General features: G+C 44.1%; 1 protein-coding gene across 5 annotated transcripts in view; it reads right to left on the minus strand.

Moving 5' to 3' along the window:
* Window positions 1-18,850, minus strand: part of znf609b (zinc finger protein 609b) — a 67,875-nt gene that overhangs the window by 1,830 nt on the left and 47,195 nt on the right. For all 5 annotated transcript variants that reach the window (XM_078283291.1, XM_071922467.2, XM_071922466.2 and 2 more), the window contains 5 exons: window positions 17,767-17,992; window positions 6,227-6,314; window positions 1,147-3,475; window positions 578-944; window positions 21-401 (listed from right to left, as the gene is read on the minus strand). In XM_078283291.1, coding sequence (XP_078139417.1) covers window positions 21-401; window positions 578-944; window positions 1,147-3,475; window positions 6,227-6,314; window positions 17,767-17,992 — 3,391 coding nt within the window. The remainder of the gene's footprint in view (window positions 1-20; window positions 402-577; window positions 945-1,146; window positions 3,476-6,226; window positions 6,315-17,766; window positions 17,993-18,850) is intronic.

Genomic DNA, 18,850 nt, shown 5'->3' on the forward strand with positions numbered 1-18,850 from the left:
ATACTGAGGATGAGACTGACCTGTGGCATAAGACAAGTCATATTGCCCTGAGAGCAGGGGGTATCCCAGGTGGTGGTGAGAGGGCATGATGCGCTGGGAGGGCGAGGAGCGCGGCCGGTCCACGTCTCTCTCTCTTTCCCTCTCACGCTCCCTTTCCCGATCTCTGTCTCCACCAGCTCCTCTCTCCTGCTCCCTCTCCCTGTCATGGGAGGGCTTGTCACCCACTGTGGGGGATTTGCTCTTGTATTGGCTGGCGTGCTGATGCAGGATATCCAGGGCTTTGGAGTCCGATGCAGATTTGGTGACAGTGGGGCTAGCACGAGATTTGTCACTGCCCTCATCACCTCCAGCTATTTTACCACCATATGGAGAAAATGGGTAGCCTGCAGGTAGGTAAGAACCTAGGAGTGATGAGGAGAATTGGTTGTTCAAATTCAGGGCGTACATAATGCAAATGTTATAGCCACGATTATACCTATTCACAGTTACGGCTTGGAAATGTGTCGCCAGTTAACGCCTTTCTTAAAGACCTCCAACATTTACATGCATTTACATGCAAGTCAATATAACATCATACCTGGGTAGTTCTGCATCATGACTGAGGGCATCCCCCTGTATCCGGGGTGGCTGGGGTCATAGCCTTGTCCATAGGGGTAGCCATGCATATAGGGCATGTAGCCTTGGTGCTGTGCTAGTGGTGATGAGAACTGCATGTGGGCATTAGAACGCGGGTCTTTGTTCATGGCCCGGTGGTCCTCAGAAGAGATCCTGGGATCAGTGCCCTCTTTGCTGTCCTCTTTGGGACCACCACTATTGTCCTTGGGCCTGGGTCTGTCATCCTTTATTTTCCGATCACGTTCCCGTTCTCTGTCCCTTTCATCTTTCCATCGAGGTTGTTGTTGCTGGTGTTCATCTTCTGACTGGGGCTTCTGGCTCTCAGGGTACTGTTGAAGAAGAAAAAGGCCAACGGTTGGACAAAATTAGCAAGAAGCCTATTGTCATAGTTGACAATGCCATATAATGACTTAAAGTGAACCACTTGACTCTATAAATAATCATCTATATATTGAAATAACACTAAATAAACCAACAATCTCAGTTTCACAGATTCACAAACTTATGTTTTCAATCTAGCATGGTATTTACCTGTCTGTACCACATAGCCTGCTCCATTCCTGTCTGTCCTCTGGACTCCAGGCCTTGCTTGGAGTCTTCCTTTCCATGGTGGCCCCCTTCAGTCAGCTTCATCTTCAGCCCTTCAGCTTGCTGAGACTTTGGGTCCTCTCCCTTCATGCCTGCCATGGATTTGGAGGAGGGCTCAGAGGGAGAGTCCCTGGATTTGCTGGGGGGCTGTGGCGTCTTGCCCAGGTCTGACTGGCTCGGGGCTTTGGAGAGGCTAGGGGGCATGGGGCCCTTTTGTTTCCACTCCTCCTTCATGGAGGCTTCTCGTTCTTTCATGACTACATCAGACTTCTTCTCAGCAGCACGGTGCTGTTCGGCCATCTGTCGCTGCCGCTCCTCATACTGTTGCCGGTAGGCTGGATTGGTGTTCATCAAGTGGTTATGGTAGGCCTGATCAGGATGGTATGCGTAAGGGGGAACGTAGGCATACTGGTTGTAGTAGAGAGGTTGCATGTACATATTGGAACGCTGCTGGATGACTGAAGGTTGCTGTTGTTGCTGCTGCTGCTGCTGCTGCTGCTGGCCAGAGGCACTGCTGTCAGGTTTGCGGTCTTCATGAGGCTCAACCTTGACTTTTTCCTCAACTTGGTCCTGGTCATCCTCTCTTTTGATCTTAACCGGTCCTTCGGCCGATGGGGTACCTGGGTTGGGCCCGCTGGGACTGGGGTTGACGTAATTGGGTGAGTAATAACTTTCATAGCCGGCATAGTATGGAGAATCTTTGTTGGGTGTCTGGTTTGGGAAGAGGGTTTTTTTGACACTTTCCCTGATGGCTTGGTCTTCTGTCCTGACTTTCACGCCTTCTAGTTTCCCTTCACCATCCTCACCAGCATCTGAGATGTCTGAATATGCTGGGCTGTTGGTTTTGACTGAGGAGTTGTCAGCACCATTCTGGGTCACTACGTGGAGTGGCGTGAGAGGCTGCGGCATCCCACTGCCGTCTATCCGACTGGCTACACCAATGGATGGACTAGGGGCGTTGTCAGAGAAGCTGTAGATTTTGTCTGCCTCTGCCTTGATGCTGGCCAAGCGACTCTGGTGCGGGTCTGAGGAACCGTTGAGGAGCCCTTCCCCCTTATTCCCCTGGTCAGAAGATTCAGAGTATGGAAGCTTTCCTTCCTCCAGTTTCCCTCCCTTTCCCGGAGGCTTGGGGCTGTCAGCCTCCTTCCCACCTTCTTTCTTCTTCTTATCTTTCTTCTTCTTATCTTTGGAGCTGCTGGAGGCAGGGTCTCCGATGGCAGGAGGTTTAGGCTGTGTGCCTTTCATCTGGGGACTTTTCGGGATTCCTTGTATCATGGGGGCCATCCCAGGGGAGGTGTTTGGGTTTCCTGGAGGAAAAGAGTAGATCTGCTGGGATGCTGTGGAACCAGGGCCAATGGGTCGCGGTGACTTCATGTTTTTCTGTGCCATTTTGTCGGCCTTTGTGCCACTGCTAGCCTTTTTGGACTTGTCTGACCCTCTCTTATCATCTATGCCGTCATTACTGGCCTCATCGGTGAGGCAGGGCCCATCTTCACAACCGTCCATTGGTGTAGCACCCGTTTCTGGATCCACATCAGCAATTTTCTTTTTACTCTGCTTTGAGCCAAACTTGCCAGGGGATGGGGAGGGACTTTGAGCATCAAAGCCCCTGCCTTTTGGGGTGACAGAACGTGCTGGAGACAAGCATCCTTTCTGAGAGATAGATGCTCCATTGCAGTTCCCTGGTTCAGGGTGGAGAGTTGAGTCTTCTCCATATTCACTGTCCCCATCTAGCTCCAACTTTATGTCATCATCATTGTGGGCACGGGCTTGGTGGTACTTGAGACCATTAATGTGCTTGTACTTCTTGTTGCAGTTGGGGTGTGGGCAGTCGATAAGAACTGGTGAGGGGCAGCTGCGGTCCAGGGGAGGTGGAAGAGGCTCAGTCTTGATAGAAGGAATGGGGAGCCCTGTTGGCCCTACCCCGCCGCTGTTGGAGTTAGTCCGCATGCGCTTGTTGCCTTTGGTGTCCTCTGAGCTGGAATTGGGTTCCATGTCTGAGGCTGGTTTGGTCTTGCGTTTTCCAGCTGATGAGGGACTGGCCTTAATGTCCTCTGTGTTGCTGTTGGGTGGCGTGCGGCGCTCTGATGGCGTCTGGCTGCCCCTCCGCCCCTTACTATTGGAGGCAGCACGTGTCTTGTTATTGTTGGTGCCTTTGTTGTCTGATGAGTTGCTGTTCTCATTGATAGGGGTGTTGCTGTTGGGTCTCATTCTCTTGCCTCGACCTCGGCCATTCCTCATCTCCAGGTCACTTGTAGGGGATTCACAAAACCTGCAGTAGCAAGGAAAAACACGGTTAAGAATCAGTGGTGCCATAATACCAACATTTTGACTTTAAGATCAATACCACTCTTTGTACCATAGCTTTATTCTGAATGAGACAATGGAAAAATACGCACAAAATGAGATGGCAATGGAATAAATTAGAAAGTTATATAATACTTATTTCCAATGTACTAAATGTACTAAACAGAACAACAAACAATACATTGATGGAGTGCAATTGTTAATCAGTTTATATTTTTAGACTTTCTTTCCATCAAAAAATAATTTGCAACATGATTTGCTGGCAAGATATTTTGACAAACATTTGTACATATCTGTAATGTATAATGACGATGTGTTTGTAGAATTGAAGATGTAAAATATGAGATGAAATATTAATTATAGGAAAACCAAATGCAGTGACACATTTCAAAAAGAACTTAAAGGTGCCATGATACCATACCAGAATTGGAAATTTGTGCAACTTTAATATGCCAAAATTGCAAAATGTAACTGTAATAAGTGGTGCTGGGGTTCAAGCCCAGGAATGTTGAAGACTTAAATGTTAAAGACTGATGAGGCAAGAGCTTTATGGGAATGTTCAGCTTAGCTTTTGACACAGTTTCATAGTAAAAGAACATCCAGTGACATTTTGACAGTTATGTGGATCCATTTTATATTAACATTGCTGTGGGTAGTGTATAATAAGTTGGCATTCTTTGATGAATTTGGTGCCAATATTCCACATAGAAGTCCGCAGATGTTTCACAGTGATTTTGCAAACCCAACTTGAGTTATAAGCCATTATGTGGTAGGCCACAACCATATGCATGACTCACATGAATTTCACATACTGAATTATACTTGGCCCTAGAGCATGTGTCCAAGTTTCATGACATTTCATTGCCTAGGTATAAGGATAAAAAATGGTCACATATTGGCATTTGTGGTGGTATTACTATGCCTTTGCAGACATGTTTGGTTACATCTACTCAAGATATGTACCAAATTTTATGATGATTGCACAAGTAGCCACGGCTAATTCTGCGCTTGGCCATGACCATTCTCAAGTTCACTGGCATGACTGGGCAGGTTTTTGGCAGTTTGTGTACATATTCATTGGGCATCTGACACACACCATTATCGACTGAAATCATTGTGCCAAATAGCATGTCACAATTATATACCATGTCAGAGGAAATTGAGAAAATATTGCAAGGAAAATCATAACGGTAATAACGATGATGAAGCAGCATAATACTACAGGGTCCATCTGAGGCTTGAACCCACAATGAACAATGACCATGATACTAAAATATCTAGTATTGTTTTGTCTCTCTCCTCTCATAGAATACTCCCAACAATTCGACATTTTGTGCACTCCAAGTTACATAAATTGATCACTATTTCTCATTATCCTCTTTAGCAATATACAGTAAGCACTTTGAACAAAGCAGATAAAACAGAAACCCATCAATTTCCAACTAAATAATGACAAGTAGCCTAAACATCATTCAAAAAGACACGGCTGTGAACATTCTACCTGCTTTGTAATGATAACATACAGTAATTCAGGGCCTCGTGTCTCTATAAGGGTAATGTAATTATCTTTCTGCACAGCAGTGAAGGTTAGCAATCTGTGACAAAGAGAGACACCGGGCTGGGATGAGTCACAGCTTCCCCTACAATTCTCTCCAAACAATTTCAGCCCCAGCAGGGGATGTGAATACATCCGTAGTCTGACAGTGGTAGAGGAATTCAGACTCATTACTCATTGCAAGCCTGAGTTTATATTCAGTCCGTTGAAAGCTTTTTGAATTATTCATAGTGTGTCCTTAATGTAGTCGTGCTGCAAACTGTAAGACTATCTTGGTGCAAATACAGCCCAACAAACCTCACTTACTGAGCAAAGCAATGCCATTATTGCTAGTGTGATATAGCCTCTCCTTGTTTTCCATATTAGCTGTGCTTTAATGTTGATTTTTTTGTATAACATTTAACAGTACATTTCAAATATAGATTTACATTTACACTTAGATACAGTGCAGGTATTCCAACTCAAATCATGTGTTTGTATTGTGCTATTTTACACTACATATTTAGCATAAAAAGGCAAAAATCCAGGAATTACAAACACCTTAAGCTACCACCCACATAACACTGATCTAAGAAACTGCAGCCTTTTGTGATAGAGAATGTTATACAGTGTTGAGGAAAAGCTATTAGTCCAATAATTGGATTCTGCAATCTGGCTTGTTAGAGCAGCTTTCTATTTCTACCGCTACCTCCTGGGATGTCAGCCGTTTGCCAATGAGCACAGTGTTCTGTTTCCCCAGGCTTGAGATAAAGACTAGCATGGGAGAGGCAAGTCCTGCTGCACACAGGCAAGCAGGTGTGCAAGGCTATATCCTTGAGCTGATGCTAATACTACAGATTCATATCACAGTGAATGAAAAGGTTAGAGACCAAGTGTGGCTGAGATAGAGAAAGCATCAATGATTCATGGCAATCATGGAGCAATACTCTTTTTTTCCCTTGACATTTAGAACTACCATGTGTGACAGTAAATTCTTTGTAAGATATAGGCTAGGAGCTGTTCACAATCTATGCAGGTAGCCTTATTTTTCAAATCAGCAGACAAGTGGTGTACCATCAAATTAAACAGTGCAGAATCTACAATTTGATGCATATTTAAATGTCACTATGTCTTCTGGTTTCCACGGGTGGAATAGAAGTTGAACAGATAAATGATCTTTACCTTGGGGGAGCCCAGTCATGCCGTGTACAGTCCAGCAGGGTGCCCACGTATGTCTTGTTTCTCCAAGTAACATTGACCACCAGCATTCCTATGAGAAAGGCAACAAAAGAAGTCAGTCATTATTCATAAACTATGACAATCATGCAAATTATGAAAAGGGAATACTGTTTATTGAGCACCCGCAACAAAGAATGTTTAACAGAGTGAGACTTTTATGAAACCGACACTCTGCCCTAACAATGAGAGCAAGAAGTGCTATTCCAAATGGCTGTTGCATCAATGATCTTTGATCCTTACGCATTGATCTTTGCTTAATGGTGTCATATGCAAGACAGATTTACGATTTTCTAATCTGTGTACAGTAAACCTGTAGCGGCAAAAAACAGACTGGCATCTTCTAAATGACTGGTAACTCAGGACTTAGGTTCAGTATTCTTCAAGCTGTACACAATACTGGCAGTAGGTCCCACTAAGAATGATCACACCGAGGTTACTGGGGAATACTCACTGAACATCCTTTCCATTTAAATAAGCCGACTCCCAGAACAGGAGATTTCCCTGAAGGGGAATTATTTACAGGGAAATACTTTCTGTGTTCCTCTATCTCACTTTACAGCTGAAGAATGTGCTACCATGGAGAAAATATGGTACTACTATGGGGAAACATGCATGAAAAAGAGCATCTTAAAAACAAGTAACAAGCTCCTTGATAAAACCAATTTCACATTAATGATTCAACTTGGCAGTCTGTAACTGAGGGCGCAAGAAAAAATTGGTTAAAAGATTTTGCTCAAAGCGTCAAAGGGAAGTGCCTGAACCTGACACAGGAATGTCCTTGACTTCACTGGTATTGCTGCAATGTGTCTGACTTAGAAGCTTCTATGTCGCCATTTGGCTGGTGTGAATTTGGTAGCACTCTGTGTGAGCTAGACCAGCGAGGCACAACCTGTGCAGAGTGTGATACCTGACCTTGCATTTAAAATCCAAGATTAGTTACAAGAGATCACACAACACACTGTGTATGCTTCTCCTAGAGAAAACATACTGTTCATCTGATAAAAGCTTGCAAGATATATCAAAATGTCAGCTTTGTACAAAATCTGTCAGTTTTGAAATTCCAATCCAAAAGCCTGCACTTCCGATTGATATTTAACTGCAGTCAGTACAATCCCTGCCAATGCAAAATACAGCAGAGTGACTACTGATGAAGACCATTTGTGATTAACAGCCTGGTAGAGGCAGATGAATGATTATATTATTTGCAACTTTTGCCAGTAAATTTAAAAATAAATCAACAACAAAACCGCTTTGGAGGATTAGGAGCACCGTGCACAAAAACATTCTAAATTTATTGCCCCCCCATCCCCCCTCACTCCCCTATGGTGACCTCAGCATGCCACTTCAGCACTGCAGAGAAACCGGAGGCTGCAGTGAGCTAACTTATCTAATGGCACAGGAATGCTGGCTGGCAGCTTCCATTCCTCCGAGCATTTTATTAGCTCAGGAAACCTCTCTTGCTCACCCCATTTTCCCTCTCTCTCTCTCTCTCTCTCTCTCTCTCTCTCTCTCTCACCCTCACCCCCATTTCCTCTTTTCAATGGTATAACCATCCCCAGCTTACTATCTTCTTCCCTCCCACAGACAAGACACGGTTCAGACCTCATTTTTCTCCTGCTGCCTCTAGCATAAAGCAGTGTGTATAAGGCATTTATATAGGTTTACAGGAACCTGCTGACACTTGGCCACAAGTCTGTTCCCTAGCTCTATGGCTCTATGGCCTGAAAAGATGAGTCCATGGTCCTGGGTCAATCAGCTGGATCAAACTGGGAATGCTGTGTGTGTGTGTGTGTGTGTGTGTGTGTGTGTGTGTGTGTGTGTGTGTGTGTAGGGTAGTAAAGAGGTCCTCGAGTTCAGATTTCCGTCACATTAAAAGAACCCAGACCTATTCTAAAACGCCTTCAACAGCCTGCCCCCCAGGCTCTCCAAACACTCCAACACAAAATGGCTCTGGCAGCTGGTTGTGGCAGGATGTAAATCAAGTGAGAGCAAATGAATGACTAGCCTTTCATGTTGTTCAGGACATAAGCCTCCCCTGCTTTCTCCAACCACGAGTTTAGAAATTCATACCATGAGTTTGGAAAAGCCTTAACTGATTTTCAAGGTAGGATTCAGTCATTCAATTCCCAATGCCAAAATAATTATTTATCACATTTTAGACTGTGTGTGTACTTCAGTAACTGTGATTAGGGATGGGCATTGATGGAATTATATTGTTACAGTTCAAGTACTATAATGCCCCCCCCCACCAAAAAAAAGGAAAAAAAAAAATCGAAATTATCAGTTATATCCACACTAATACAATCAACCCCACAAAAAGCAAGCAATATCTACTGCCATTTGTTTATAGTTGATTTTAAATTCATAAATGCAAATGATTTTGGATATGTGTGTTCAAATGAGTTAAACACAAGTTAAATGCTTTCAAGTTGTAGCAACAAAATCCTTTTCTTCCACTTCTTCCAATATCAGAGTTTCCGTTATATACATTTAGTATACGTTATATACACACAAAATTATTGCCGCCGCTGCTTCAGAATTTTATGAAATGACATGAAGTCGCAATTACACTCTGCAGAGGGCTTTTAATTTGAAACGACAGATACAGGAAGTGGCGACACGTGGCGACACCCGGCCGAGGCGAGAGGGAGAGAGAGAAAGAAGAGAAAGAGAAGAGAGAGAAAGGTAGATTTAACTAGCTAACATTAAGTTAGATAGATTTTACATTCGTAATGTATTCTCTATTGATGTTCATGGCCAACCAATTATTATTAATATTAATAATATATCGTGAAATAATGTTCCAGCTAACGTTAGCTAGGTAACGTTAATATGATATTGTATGTATGAATTTGATATTCACTCCGACCGCCGGCGTACTACGCGCGCACCACCCAGGTACAACAAAACCCTTTCCCCCCGCTGCTAAAAAAAATCCTAGAGGAAACACTGAATATGAATAATATGAACCAGACCGGCAACCAGTAAGCCAGTCAGCAAGAGTAAGCAAGGAAGTGTGTGAGCAATGACAAAAAAATATAAAATAGACTATTATAACTGAAATGTCATGTGATAATTGTTAACTAAACCCCAAACCCAAATCTGTGTCAAGCCTGAAAGGTGATGTCACCTTCTATGGTGATATCACCTGGTACCAAAGATCAGCCAATAGCAGATGGCAATTTCAGTAGCATGCTTCTTACCATTAGATGTCAGGCTTTACACAGATTTTAGTTAAAAACGTGTAACTGCAGTGTGAGTATTATTGTGTTGAAAGGGTGTGTTTTAATTGCTTTTTGGGTTTGACTGTTTGACTTTCCGCTGGCCCAGCTGGACTGTACTGGAGAGCAGCACTCCCTGTGAATTACAGGTACGAAGAACTCCACAGTGAACTGACAAAACTTTGATCAGAACTGGTCAGCATGAAAGCAAAAACTCAGAAAATAAGGCCCAGGTTGAAAATCACCATAATTATCCTTCAACTAAGCTAATGTTACCCCGGAGCTTGCCTAATGTTAAGAGTTTGACTTGCCAACACAAACTATGGAGCTTATTTCTCTTGAGTCATAAGCAATTGATGAATTGTTACTGCACAGTTGGCTGCCTCACATGCAACTCCCCCAACTGCTGCTCCCAGAACCCCCCACCCCACCCCACCCGCTTCTCTAACCAGTGCCATCTTGACTAACACAAGTCCTGCATGGAAACCCTGTAGTGCTTAACATTACAGGTGAAGTGTTCCGTTTTCACTTCATCAGACAACATTCTTTTGCCTCATGCTCAGAGTCTTTCACATGCCATTTTGCAGACTCCAAGCATGCTGTCATTCTTGCACGGTTGCTCAGTTTGGTCAGACAATCAGCTCTAGGAAGAGTCTGGGTAGTTCCATATTTTTCCATTTTCTAATGCTGGAGCCGACTGTGCTTTTGTGAACTCCCAACCCTTCCCCAGATCTTTGCCTCCTCACAATGTTGTCTGAATTCTCCAGACAGCTCCTTGGACTTCATGAGTTTCAGCTCATGTACTGTCATCTGTGGGAGCTTATATAGACACACGTGTTTCATTCTAAATCATGGCCAACTGGGCCTGAGGTTACAGGCCTAGTTGTCATGTGACATCATGCCCCTTCTCTCTGACTGGATCACACACCACTAACTGCAAGTGAAAGGCTAAATGTCTATATAGATTCCACTGTATGGCCTATTGCAGATGTCATCATTAGGCCTATTAAAGATTTCTCTTTCATAAGTGAAAAGGGTTTTCATTGCTGAGGCTTGAGAAGTTGCACCAGAGTTTCAAAAATCTATTTCCAGGCCACACAGTTTAAATCTAAAAAATGGTTGCACAATACAGCCCTGGTTATGCTACATTAGTAGGAATAATATAAGAGAGACATAATTACAGAATTTAATTCTCATCGCTCGACATTTCTGCCACAAGCCAATTTGTTCAGCATTAAACGTGCCTGTGTACTCATTTTACCTCATCAGTGCAATACTCTTCCATTTTTGTCGACGTGATTTTTCCCTAAAATGATACTGAATATTTGTGTAAGATAATAATGCTCTCTAAACTTGACAGCACTATACATAAACTAATACAATGAGTGCTACCCTACTGCGCACGCAAGCACACACATTTTCTTATCCAAAATGTACCTTGTCTAGATGATAGTTTTCCTTCATTAGGCAGCCATTATTCTGTTCATCACAAGCTTATTACACCATGTGTTGATATGTTGATTACATATCCATGGCACAGTTTAGGAAAAGGGGAGTAAAAAAAGAATGTAATGCTGTGAAGAGGAGCCAGGGAAACCTTTTCAAATAACTGTGATGCTAGTGTTACTGAAAACTTAATACTCACATGTTGCGATGCTGAATCTACTTTTGAATGACTTATGACATTTGAAATTTAATAGTCTACAACACATCGTTTTGACTAGATTAATAATTGAGGGGCTTGATAAGAGGATTTTAGATTTATAGAATTTCACGGTAGTATCATAATAAAAAATATTACCTAGGCTACTCTAAAGGATTCAAATATGTTTAATGCTTAAAGACGTTTTTATGAACAATCTGTTTGTAAGCTTTCATTCTAGGAATACATTTTTTTAATTAGTCAGGACAAAGATGTCAATGTCAAGTCTGTCTAAACATAGAGAGCGTATGACAAAACAAACCAAACAGATTTCCCTGTGGCAGAAAGTGACTTACACAAGAAACAGAGATGCGTTTCCCTGCACGATTATTTCTTTACACACAGGGGGTTATATATCTGTGTTAGTGTGTGCTATGATCTCTCTTTACTCACTGGATTTGTTTCTAGAGAGGAAACAGACTGGACATCAAAGAACAAAAAAGTAAAACCTAACCTCTTTGTAACAGGAGTTCAGTTGGGATTTGCTTGCTGGGGGTGAAGGAAAGGGTGGGAGCAGTGTTGGTGGTTTGGAGCATGCCCTGTTCCCAGCACCCTTCCCCCTTTGCGTCAGTCTCATTAGGGTCACTCAGGCCGGCTGAGTGAAGCCCACATTAATGAGAGGAATTGGCCTGTAATTTTACCACTCATTTCCTTTCAATGCTGCCGAACAACAAATGGCACCCCTCCTTGTGCACCAAACTCCGCTGCGTACTTGTATATGATTACTGCATAAAAGCCTATTGGCAGGGGGAAAATCAAGTCAGGGGGTTGTGCCTGCTGCACGGGTGACTGGCTCCGTGGCCCTTCCCCCCCTCCTTCAACACGTTTCATTAGGTTGCAGGGGGCCAAATTATCAGGTCTTCTGTTGCTGGTAAAGTCTGCTAGGGCCACGGGTTCATTGGTTGACCTCTGCTCCGCTCCAACTCAACAGGACTTCAGCGGGGTTAATGGCATTTTCACTGACTGCCCTTGTCAAAATGCCTTTGTTATCTTCCAAAATGGGACAAAATCAGTAATGTCTGATGATTGGGTGTTACATCATATGACTATTCCCACAAATGTCAACACGACGGTTCCTGTTTGCCCTTTTATTTGCCAAAGAGACTAATCTAAACAAGTTGAGTCTTGAGCAAAATTACAATCACTCGTGTAAACACTTACCAGCGCTTTCAGCTACTGATAATTATCACCTTTTGCACACAGTGAGATACTGATGTAAATGTAGTCGCTAATAAAGCTTGCAGCCTCTTAGCGTTCAGTCTTAGAGACTGCTTTTTGCACACCGGTTTCTCTGCAATAAGAACTTCATTCATCAAGGTTCCATGTAGATAGAGAAGTGAGAACAATGAGAAAAACAGTGTCAGTATTCATTATGGAAAGAAGATGAAGGATAGCCGGGTGCTGCCATGAGCAATAATAGTAACACTGATAAATGAAGCGTTTGAGCATTCAAGTGTCTGAGCATGTTTCCAACAGTCCATGTTAAAAGCTTCTCTGCAGTCACGGCGCGTAAAATAAAGCACAGCTTGTCCAGCTATGTCAGTGTCAGACTGTAAAGTCCTAAGATTGACTTTATATCAAAACCTGGGCAGACAGGAATTCAGGACAAATTTCATGAGTCACTTATTGCAGCGGAGATGGTGGGTATATACGGGAGCCCAGTGCAATGCAGTGCTTTAATATTAAATAAGCCATATTCATACACCCAAACCAGCTTTGTATTTGAATATTCCCTCAACTTGCAAATGGTAGCCTAATAAACGCTATAGAGCACTTTTCAAAGCAAAGCTGTTAAGTGCATTACAAACAAGACGACAACAAGATATTAAGGCCAGTAAAACATACAGTAAAAATGTCAGACATAAGTCACTGAGAATTGGGTAGAAATGACTAAAATACTAAAAGAATGGTTATATAAAGCCTATCTACAGAATGTGTTCTAAGAAGATGTAAAAGATGACATAAAGATCTGGTCACCTTTGGTTTTTATCTATTCTGGAACTATCCAGAGAGCCCTGTCGGTGGATCTCAGCCTGCATTCCAGTTCATAAGGGGTGAAAGTGCGAAGTCACTCTCTCTGACAAGAGTAACAGCCCATGAGAAGGTCAATTCCCTTATACTACTGAGAGGCGAAGGATAAGGGCATTAGTATGCTTTCCACATGGTCGCAGCATTATCAGCCGCATGCAGCAGTTTCTCTCTCCACAAAAAAAAATCTGTACATGTTTACTCGTACAATGGGAGTAGCTCACAAAACAGCAGCCATGCATGTAACGGTCTGAAAATACATATTTGACATCTATGCTAATTTTACATGCATTTATTACGGCTGGTAATTTGCGGTCAGGTGGAGAACAGTTTGCTTTCATGTCAACCGGGTAAATTTGCCATCTCAATGTTGAAACAACCCCTCTGGTGTTTTTCCTTAAACGAGATGGTGCCGAGATTAAGAGACAGGTTTGCCAAAGGCGCATTACTCAAACTGTTGTTGACGTGTATATAGCTGACATGATATCTTATGACCACCACTGGCAGGGCCTACCAATTCCTCTGGGCATATGATTTACTTCTCAAGACTATTTAAGTGCATGAAAGAATGCAGTTGTCAGCCAGTAAGAATGGGACTATCATTAGCAAGCAATGACATTCCGATTCAAAATCTGTGTGTGGGATGGGGAGATGTAAGTGACTCTGGAAACTGGCTGCCTCCTGATATAAGAGGGGGGTAGGATGGAAAGCGGAGGTTGTGTCTAGGGAACTGGTGAACGAAAATTAAGAGGGTGCAGGAGAGAGAAGGAAAAGGGCACATGTATCACATTTTTCTTTTCTCTTCACTATGTCCTCTACTGTTAACTGAAGTTGGTCTTTCGTGATTGATTTTTCGCTCCTCCTTCTTCTTGCTCATTGGCCTTGCAGAGAGCTACAGGCCTCCTGTCAATGCTCACTCTTACTTCAAGGACATTTTCTATAGTGAGTTCACTGAGAGCAGGCACCACTCTCCTTTGTAAAAACATTTCAATGAGGCCTCTGACAGGTGGTCTTCAAAAGAGCAAGGAAGCATTGCTGGCAAGTGAACTTCAGAGCCAAGTGCCCCTTTCATACAATATTCTCCTTCTCAACTCCCTGACAGGGTTCGAGAAATAAAGAGCAAAAAAGACATCCCTCAAATGTTTATACAGGAATATCCATTTCATACTGACCTCTTTTATACTCAGACGCCAAAGAACTTTTAACTCCTGTGCTAAAGTCAACGTTAGCAATTCTACAATGATGTAATGCATGTTGCATAAATAATCCATGAGACAAACATTTCTCACAAACAGCCTGTATTATTTATCTATTAAGGCGCTTAAGAACCAGTGGGACCTGCTAGGGGAATAGCCTGCTGTGTACTGGAGGTCGGAGTTAACACTGCTGTGTGTGTGTGGTGGGGGGCACTGGCACGGAGCTGTAGTGTTTGGCCGAAGGGGCCCCCTCTGTGCTCCCTCTACCCCGGAGCAGGAGCCAAGGCGTTCTGGGCTGCGTTTCAAGAGCAATAAACTTCTCCAGCATTTCAGAGATGACATTTGGAGGTATCAGCATGCTAAGCCTGGGAGGGGTTGGCCCATTGCTCTGCCGACGCGACCCTGGGAGCTGCCACTGCCTCGTCTGCGCTGAGGGGATTTGTGTCAGAGCTGGGCCTTAAAATACCATGCCTCTGCCCCCCCCTCCCCCCCTTCCTCCCTGTCTAAAGCTTCACGCGCCCCCAGACTGTCTGACTGGATGACATGGTCTCTCACTTTCCCTCACCTCATATTCACTCCTTTTTCTGCTACACAGGGCTGGATGCATCAAATTGGCTGATTTTGATGCAGACCTTTATGGGCCATTCTGTACAGTCAGTGATTCATATACAGACTCATGCTACTGTTTTACTTTCTGGCAAATTCGGCACAAAGAGGTTGTTACCTCTGCGCTCAAATTACACAGGATGAAGAATTAATTTGGCAGCATCAGCCAAGATTCCTGTTGGCGAGGACCAAAGGTGTAACTTATGGGATCACATTTTGTTAGGTGTCGCCTGCTTCCTCCTCATCTGTTTCTTTCTCTGGCACTCTTTGAGTCGGGTGAGGTGCAGACAATTACTGGGAGTCTGTTGTTCATTTACTCCCACAAGGCCGAAAGGCGGAGGTGATGAAGCAGCTGTTGTTTGGCATGCTAAATGAAACACACACACACACACACGCACACACAGTGCATGCCTAAACAGCTCTGTATGAGACTTGTCATGCAGAGAAGTGGGGGACTGCTCAACTTCATTGCTAATCAGGCTGTTTCTGCTATGGCTTTGGGGCCTCTGTTTATTGTTGCTCTTCCCCAGTATTCTGCCTAGATTCGCCTTGATTTCCTCATTTGGTTTTCATTTGTTCAGTTGCCCCACAAAGAGAGAAGTCTGTTTTCATAGGTCTCTTAAGGAAAAGCAGCAGAATGGCAGTGCAGCTTGATATGAGTAGCAACTGGATCTCTTCCATCTGAAAGCTAGCCAGTAGGTTGTTATGGGGTAGTACCATTAAAATGATGTAGAAAGAATACACCTCTTCATGTTGTTTAATGTACTGTGTTGAATGTAATGCTATGGGAGTGAATGATAAACGTCCCCTGAGAAATTCAGTAGAGATTCAATTCTCTCATAGCTTAGGAGAACTGGCTACACTGGTGGCTGTTTAAGTGAGATCTAAAAACTGACTTACTACACATCCAGGAAGGATTCTGCAGCAGCAGATTCAATTACGGCAGTCTCTCAACACACAAAATTGTTAAACAATAGCTGATTTTGCCAGCAATGAACGAGCCGTAGCATCTTCAAACAGCATAGCAAATTCAAAAAAAAGACAGAAAGCCATACGGGAATAAAGTCTATGTCTCAACACTCAGAAAAATGTCTAACAGGCGATGGAGAGACATTTCATAGTTGCATTTATCAAAAGGATGTTTCTTCATCACATGATTTTCTTCCCCCACAGTGTGTTTCTGCGATACAGATCAGCCTTTTTGGGAGATAGATTAAAAAAACAACACAGGCTTCAAAGAGAGAGGAGAGAGGGGGATGTGCACTCTGGAAACTCTATTGGTTTCTACAGCTCTGAAGGCCATAACAACCTGTGGGCTACGCCAGCAGAGATGAGTGCCCCCCCCACCCTCCCCCACTATCCCACTCCTAAAACCACTCACCCACTCCCACCAGCCTCCTCCCCACTGAGCCAGATAGAGTAGAATCACATGAAAACATAGCTCCATCAGCCCAAACCACTACCTCTTCCAGCCAAAATAGCAGCTTTGAGAGACCGGAGCGTAGGGAAAGGACAGACAGCTTGGAGAGGGAAAGGGAAGGGCGGGGGAGGGAGAGGGGGAGGGGGGGTTGGGGTGGTCAATCTCTCTATGGGAGGCAGTGAAAGAGGGAGCACAAACATAGTACTGGACTTGGCTCCGAGCCACGTTTGTGTCACTAACAGAAGTAGCCTTGTCTATCTCCCCCTGCCCCAACCCCCTGCCTTGCACTCGCTCTCTCCCCGTTTGCTTGGAAACAGAGTCAAGGGGTGACTGGCTGGATGCTCGGTAACAGAAAAGAGCCGCAATAGAGAGGAGGACAGGGTTGAATCAGACACAGCCCAGGGTTGGAGCAAAAATCAAAAAAAGGGGGTGGGGGTTGGGGGGGAACACTCAATAGCAGGGACTGTGCTTTGGGAATGCTGATGGGGTAGGGACCTTTTCTATTCTGTTCCTCCAAGTGGACCAACAAGCTGCACTGTGGATGTGTGGGCGAATTTGTACTCAGCATGCCTGCCGAGCGATTGAGCACGAGCTGCTTTGAAGATTAGGTGTTTGCATTATTTCACATGCACGACAGAAAATGAGGGCAGTTATTCAGACCCAGCAAAACCTGATAGTGCTAGTGATACATCTTTAAATTAAATACGCTAAATGCGTTTTCGATCAAAGGGAGGAATACTGACAGCGTCTAACGTTTCACTCGGACTGCACTGTGGGAGAGGAGCCAACGTTATTCCCAACTGGCAGGGTTGAAAAGAAGTGCTTTGTGTGTTGTGAGGCATGTTGTTGTTGAGAGCAGATATCTCTGTGCAACAAACTCCCGCCTGTGTACGCCTGAGCGAAAAACAAATCAAGGCCACCTAAGAACTGCCTGCCAACTACTATTCTTGTTGGCAATATTATGCTGGGTGCATGCTGTGTAAAAACAAGCATTAGTACCACCACCAATTCCTGAGGCAGTGAGGGCATATCCAATTTCATTTTAACAGGAAAAATTTGTAGAGAAACAACAGAGAGATCTCCATTTATTATATGGCGTGAGCCTTATTGATAGACATTAAAAAACCAAGACCTTTTGGATGTCTTAAATCAACTACACTCTGACTGTATAAACAAAAAGAAAAAGAAGTATCCCGTATGTTCATAAAGCTTTCATATGCTTTCATTTAAACTCAAATCCAGGAGCAGACACATTCGTTTCATCTATAGGAGACTCACTAAGAAGTGCAAACTTAAACCACTTCACTTACCGTCTTCAGTTTCCTGCCACACGATGCCTTCTAGATTGACACTGGTACCAGGCTCGCAGGGCCCCAAGCACTCCGGTTCGGTGGCCAGGGCCACGTCGGACGTGTTCACCGCCACCGAGCGCGTACGCACCATTATCTGCTCGCACGGTGAGGCAATCTCGCTGTTGCCCACCGCGGCCAGGAGGTGGAGGGGGGGAGGGGCTGGCGTTGAGACAGGAGATTCCATCTGTGAGAGAGAAGTGGGGGTTGAGAGAGAAAGACATGAGACACTTGAAAACCACTATATAAACATGCACAGAGCAGATGTTAGATACAGGGAACGGATGCCACAACGAGGGGAAGTGAACAAAGTGCTCAGCGCATGGGAGACATCCTGGAATGCCGGTGGCCCTTAAAAGTAAACCGATGCCTTGATCAGTGAAAGGGTGATACAGTAGTTGGTGCAGTCATGTGGGCTTTGTCTCATTCCTCAAGCTGGCACTAAGACCTGATTAGCAGTGAGGGAAGGCAGGGAGGGAGATAGTGAGCTGCTTTAACTGCCTCTCAGGCAAGGAAAGAATGAATTCTGCGGTGTTACTCAAACAATCCCTCCCCCAGCTTTCCTCCCTCTCGCACAGGCTGAGATCTCTGACACCAAATCATCTCATGGACTGATCACTCATTAATTCCCTCAATTAAGGAGCTAGTTGTGGTGAGGGAGCAGGCTGCTGAGGGTCAGTAATTGATTCCACCTGTTCTGACGCACTGTGACAGCAATGAAGAGACAGCGGGCCTATGTGGAAAACGAATGAGAAGGACAGGAAGGGAGGGAGACGGTGAGAGCAAACTAGGGGAAGCGCAAGAGAGAACTGGAGGTAGAGAGTGTGTGGGAGGAAAAGAGAGAGAGGGAGACTGATTGTGATTTAAGGGCCACAGTGACACCAGGCTTAGTGCTCATTATTCAAGGCAGTCAACATTAAAGTGCTCCAAATCATTAGCACTGAACTGCAGGAGGAATCCCACGCTGCAGCCAAACACCGCACATTTATTAATTGGGCATAAACCACTCAGTGCTTGGAAATATGTTGCCAATGCTGGATCCAAT

Source organism: Centroberyx gerrardi, chromosome 1 (assembly GCF_048128805.1).
Source record: "Centroberyx gerrardi isolate f3 chromosome 1, fCenGer3.hap1.cur.20231027, whole genome shotgun sequence".
Classification (NCBI taxonomy): domain Eukaryota; kingdom Metazoa; phylum Chordata; class Actinopteri; order Beryciformes; family Berycidae; genus Centroberyx; species Centroberyx gerrardi.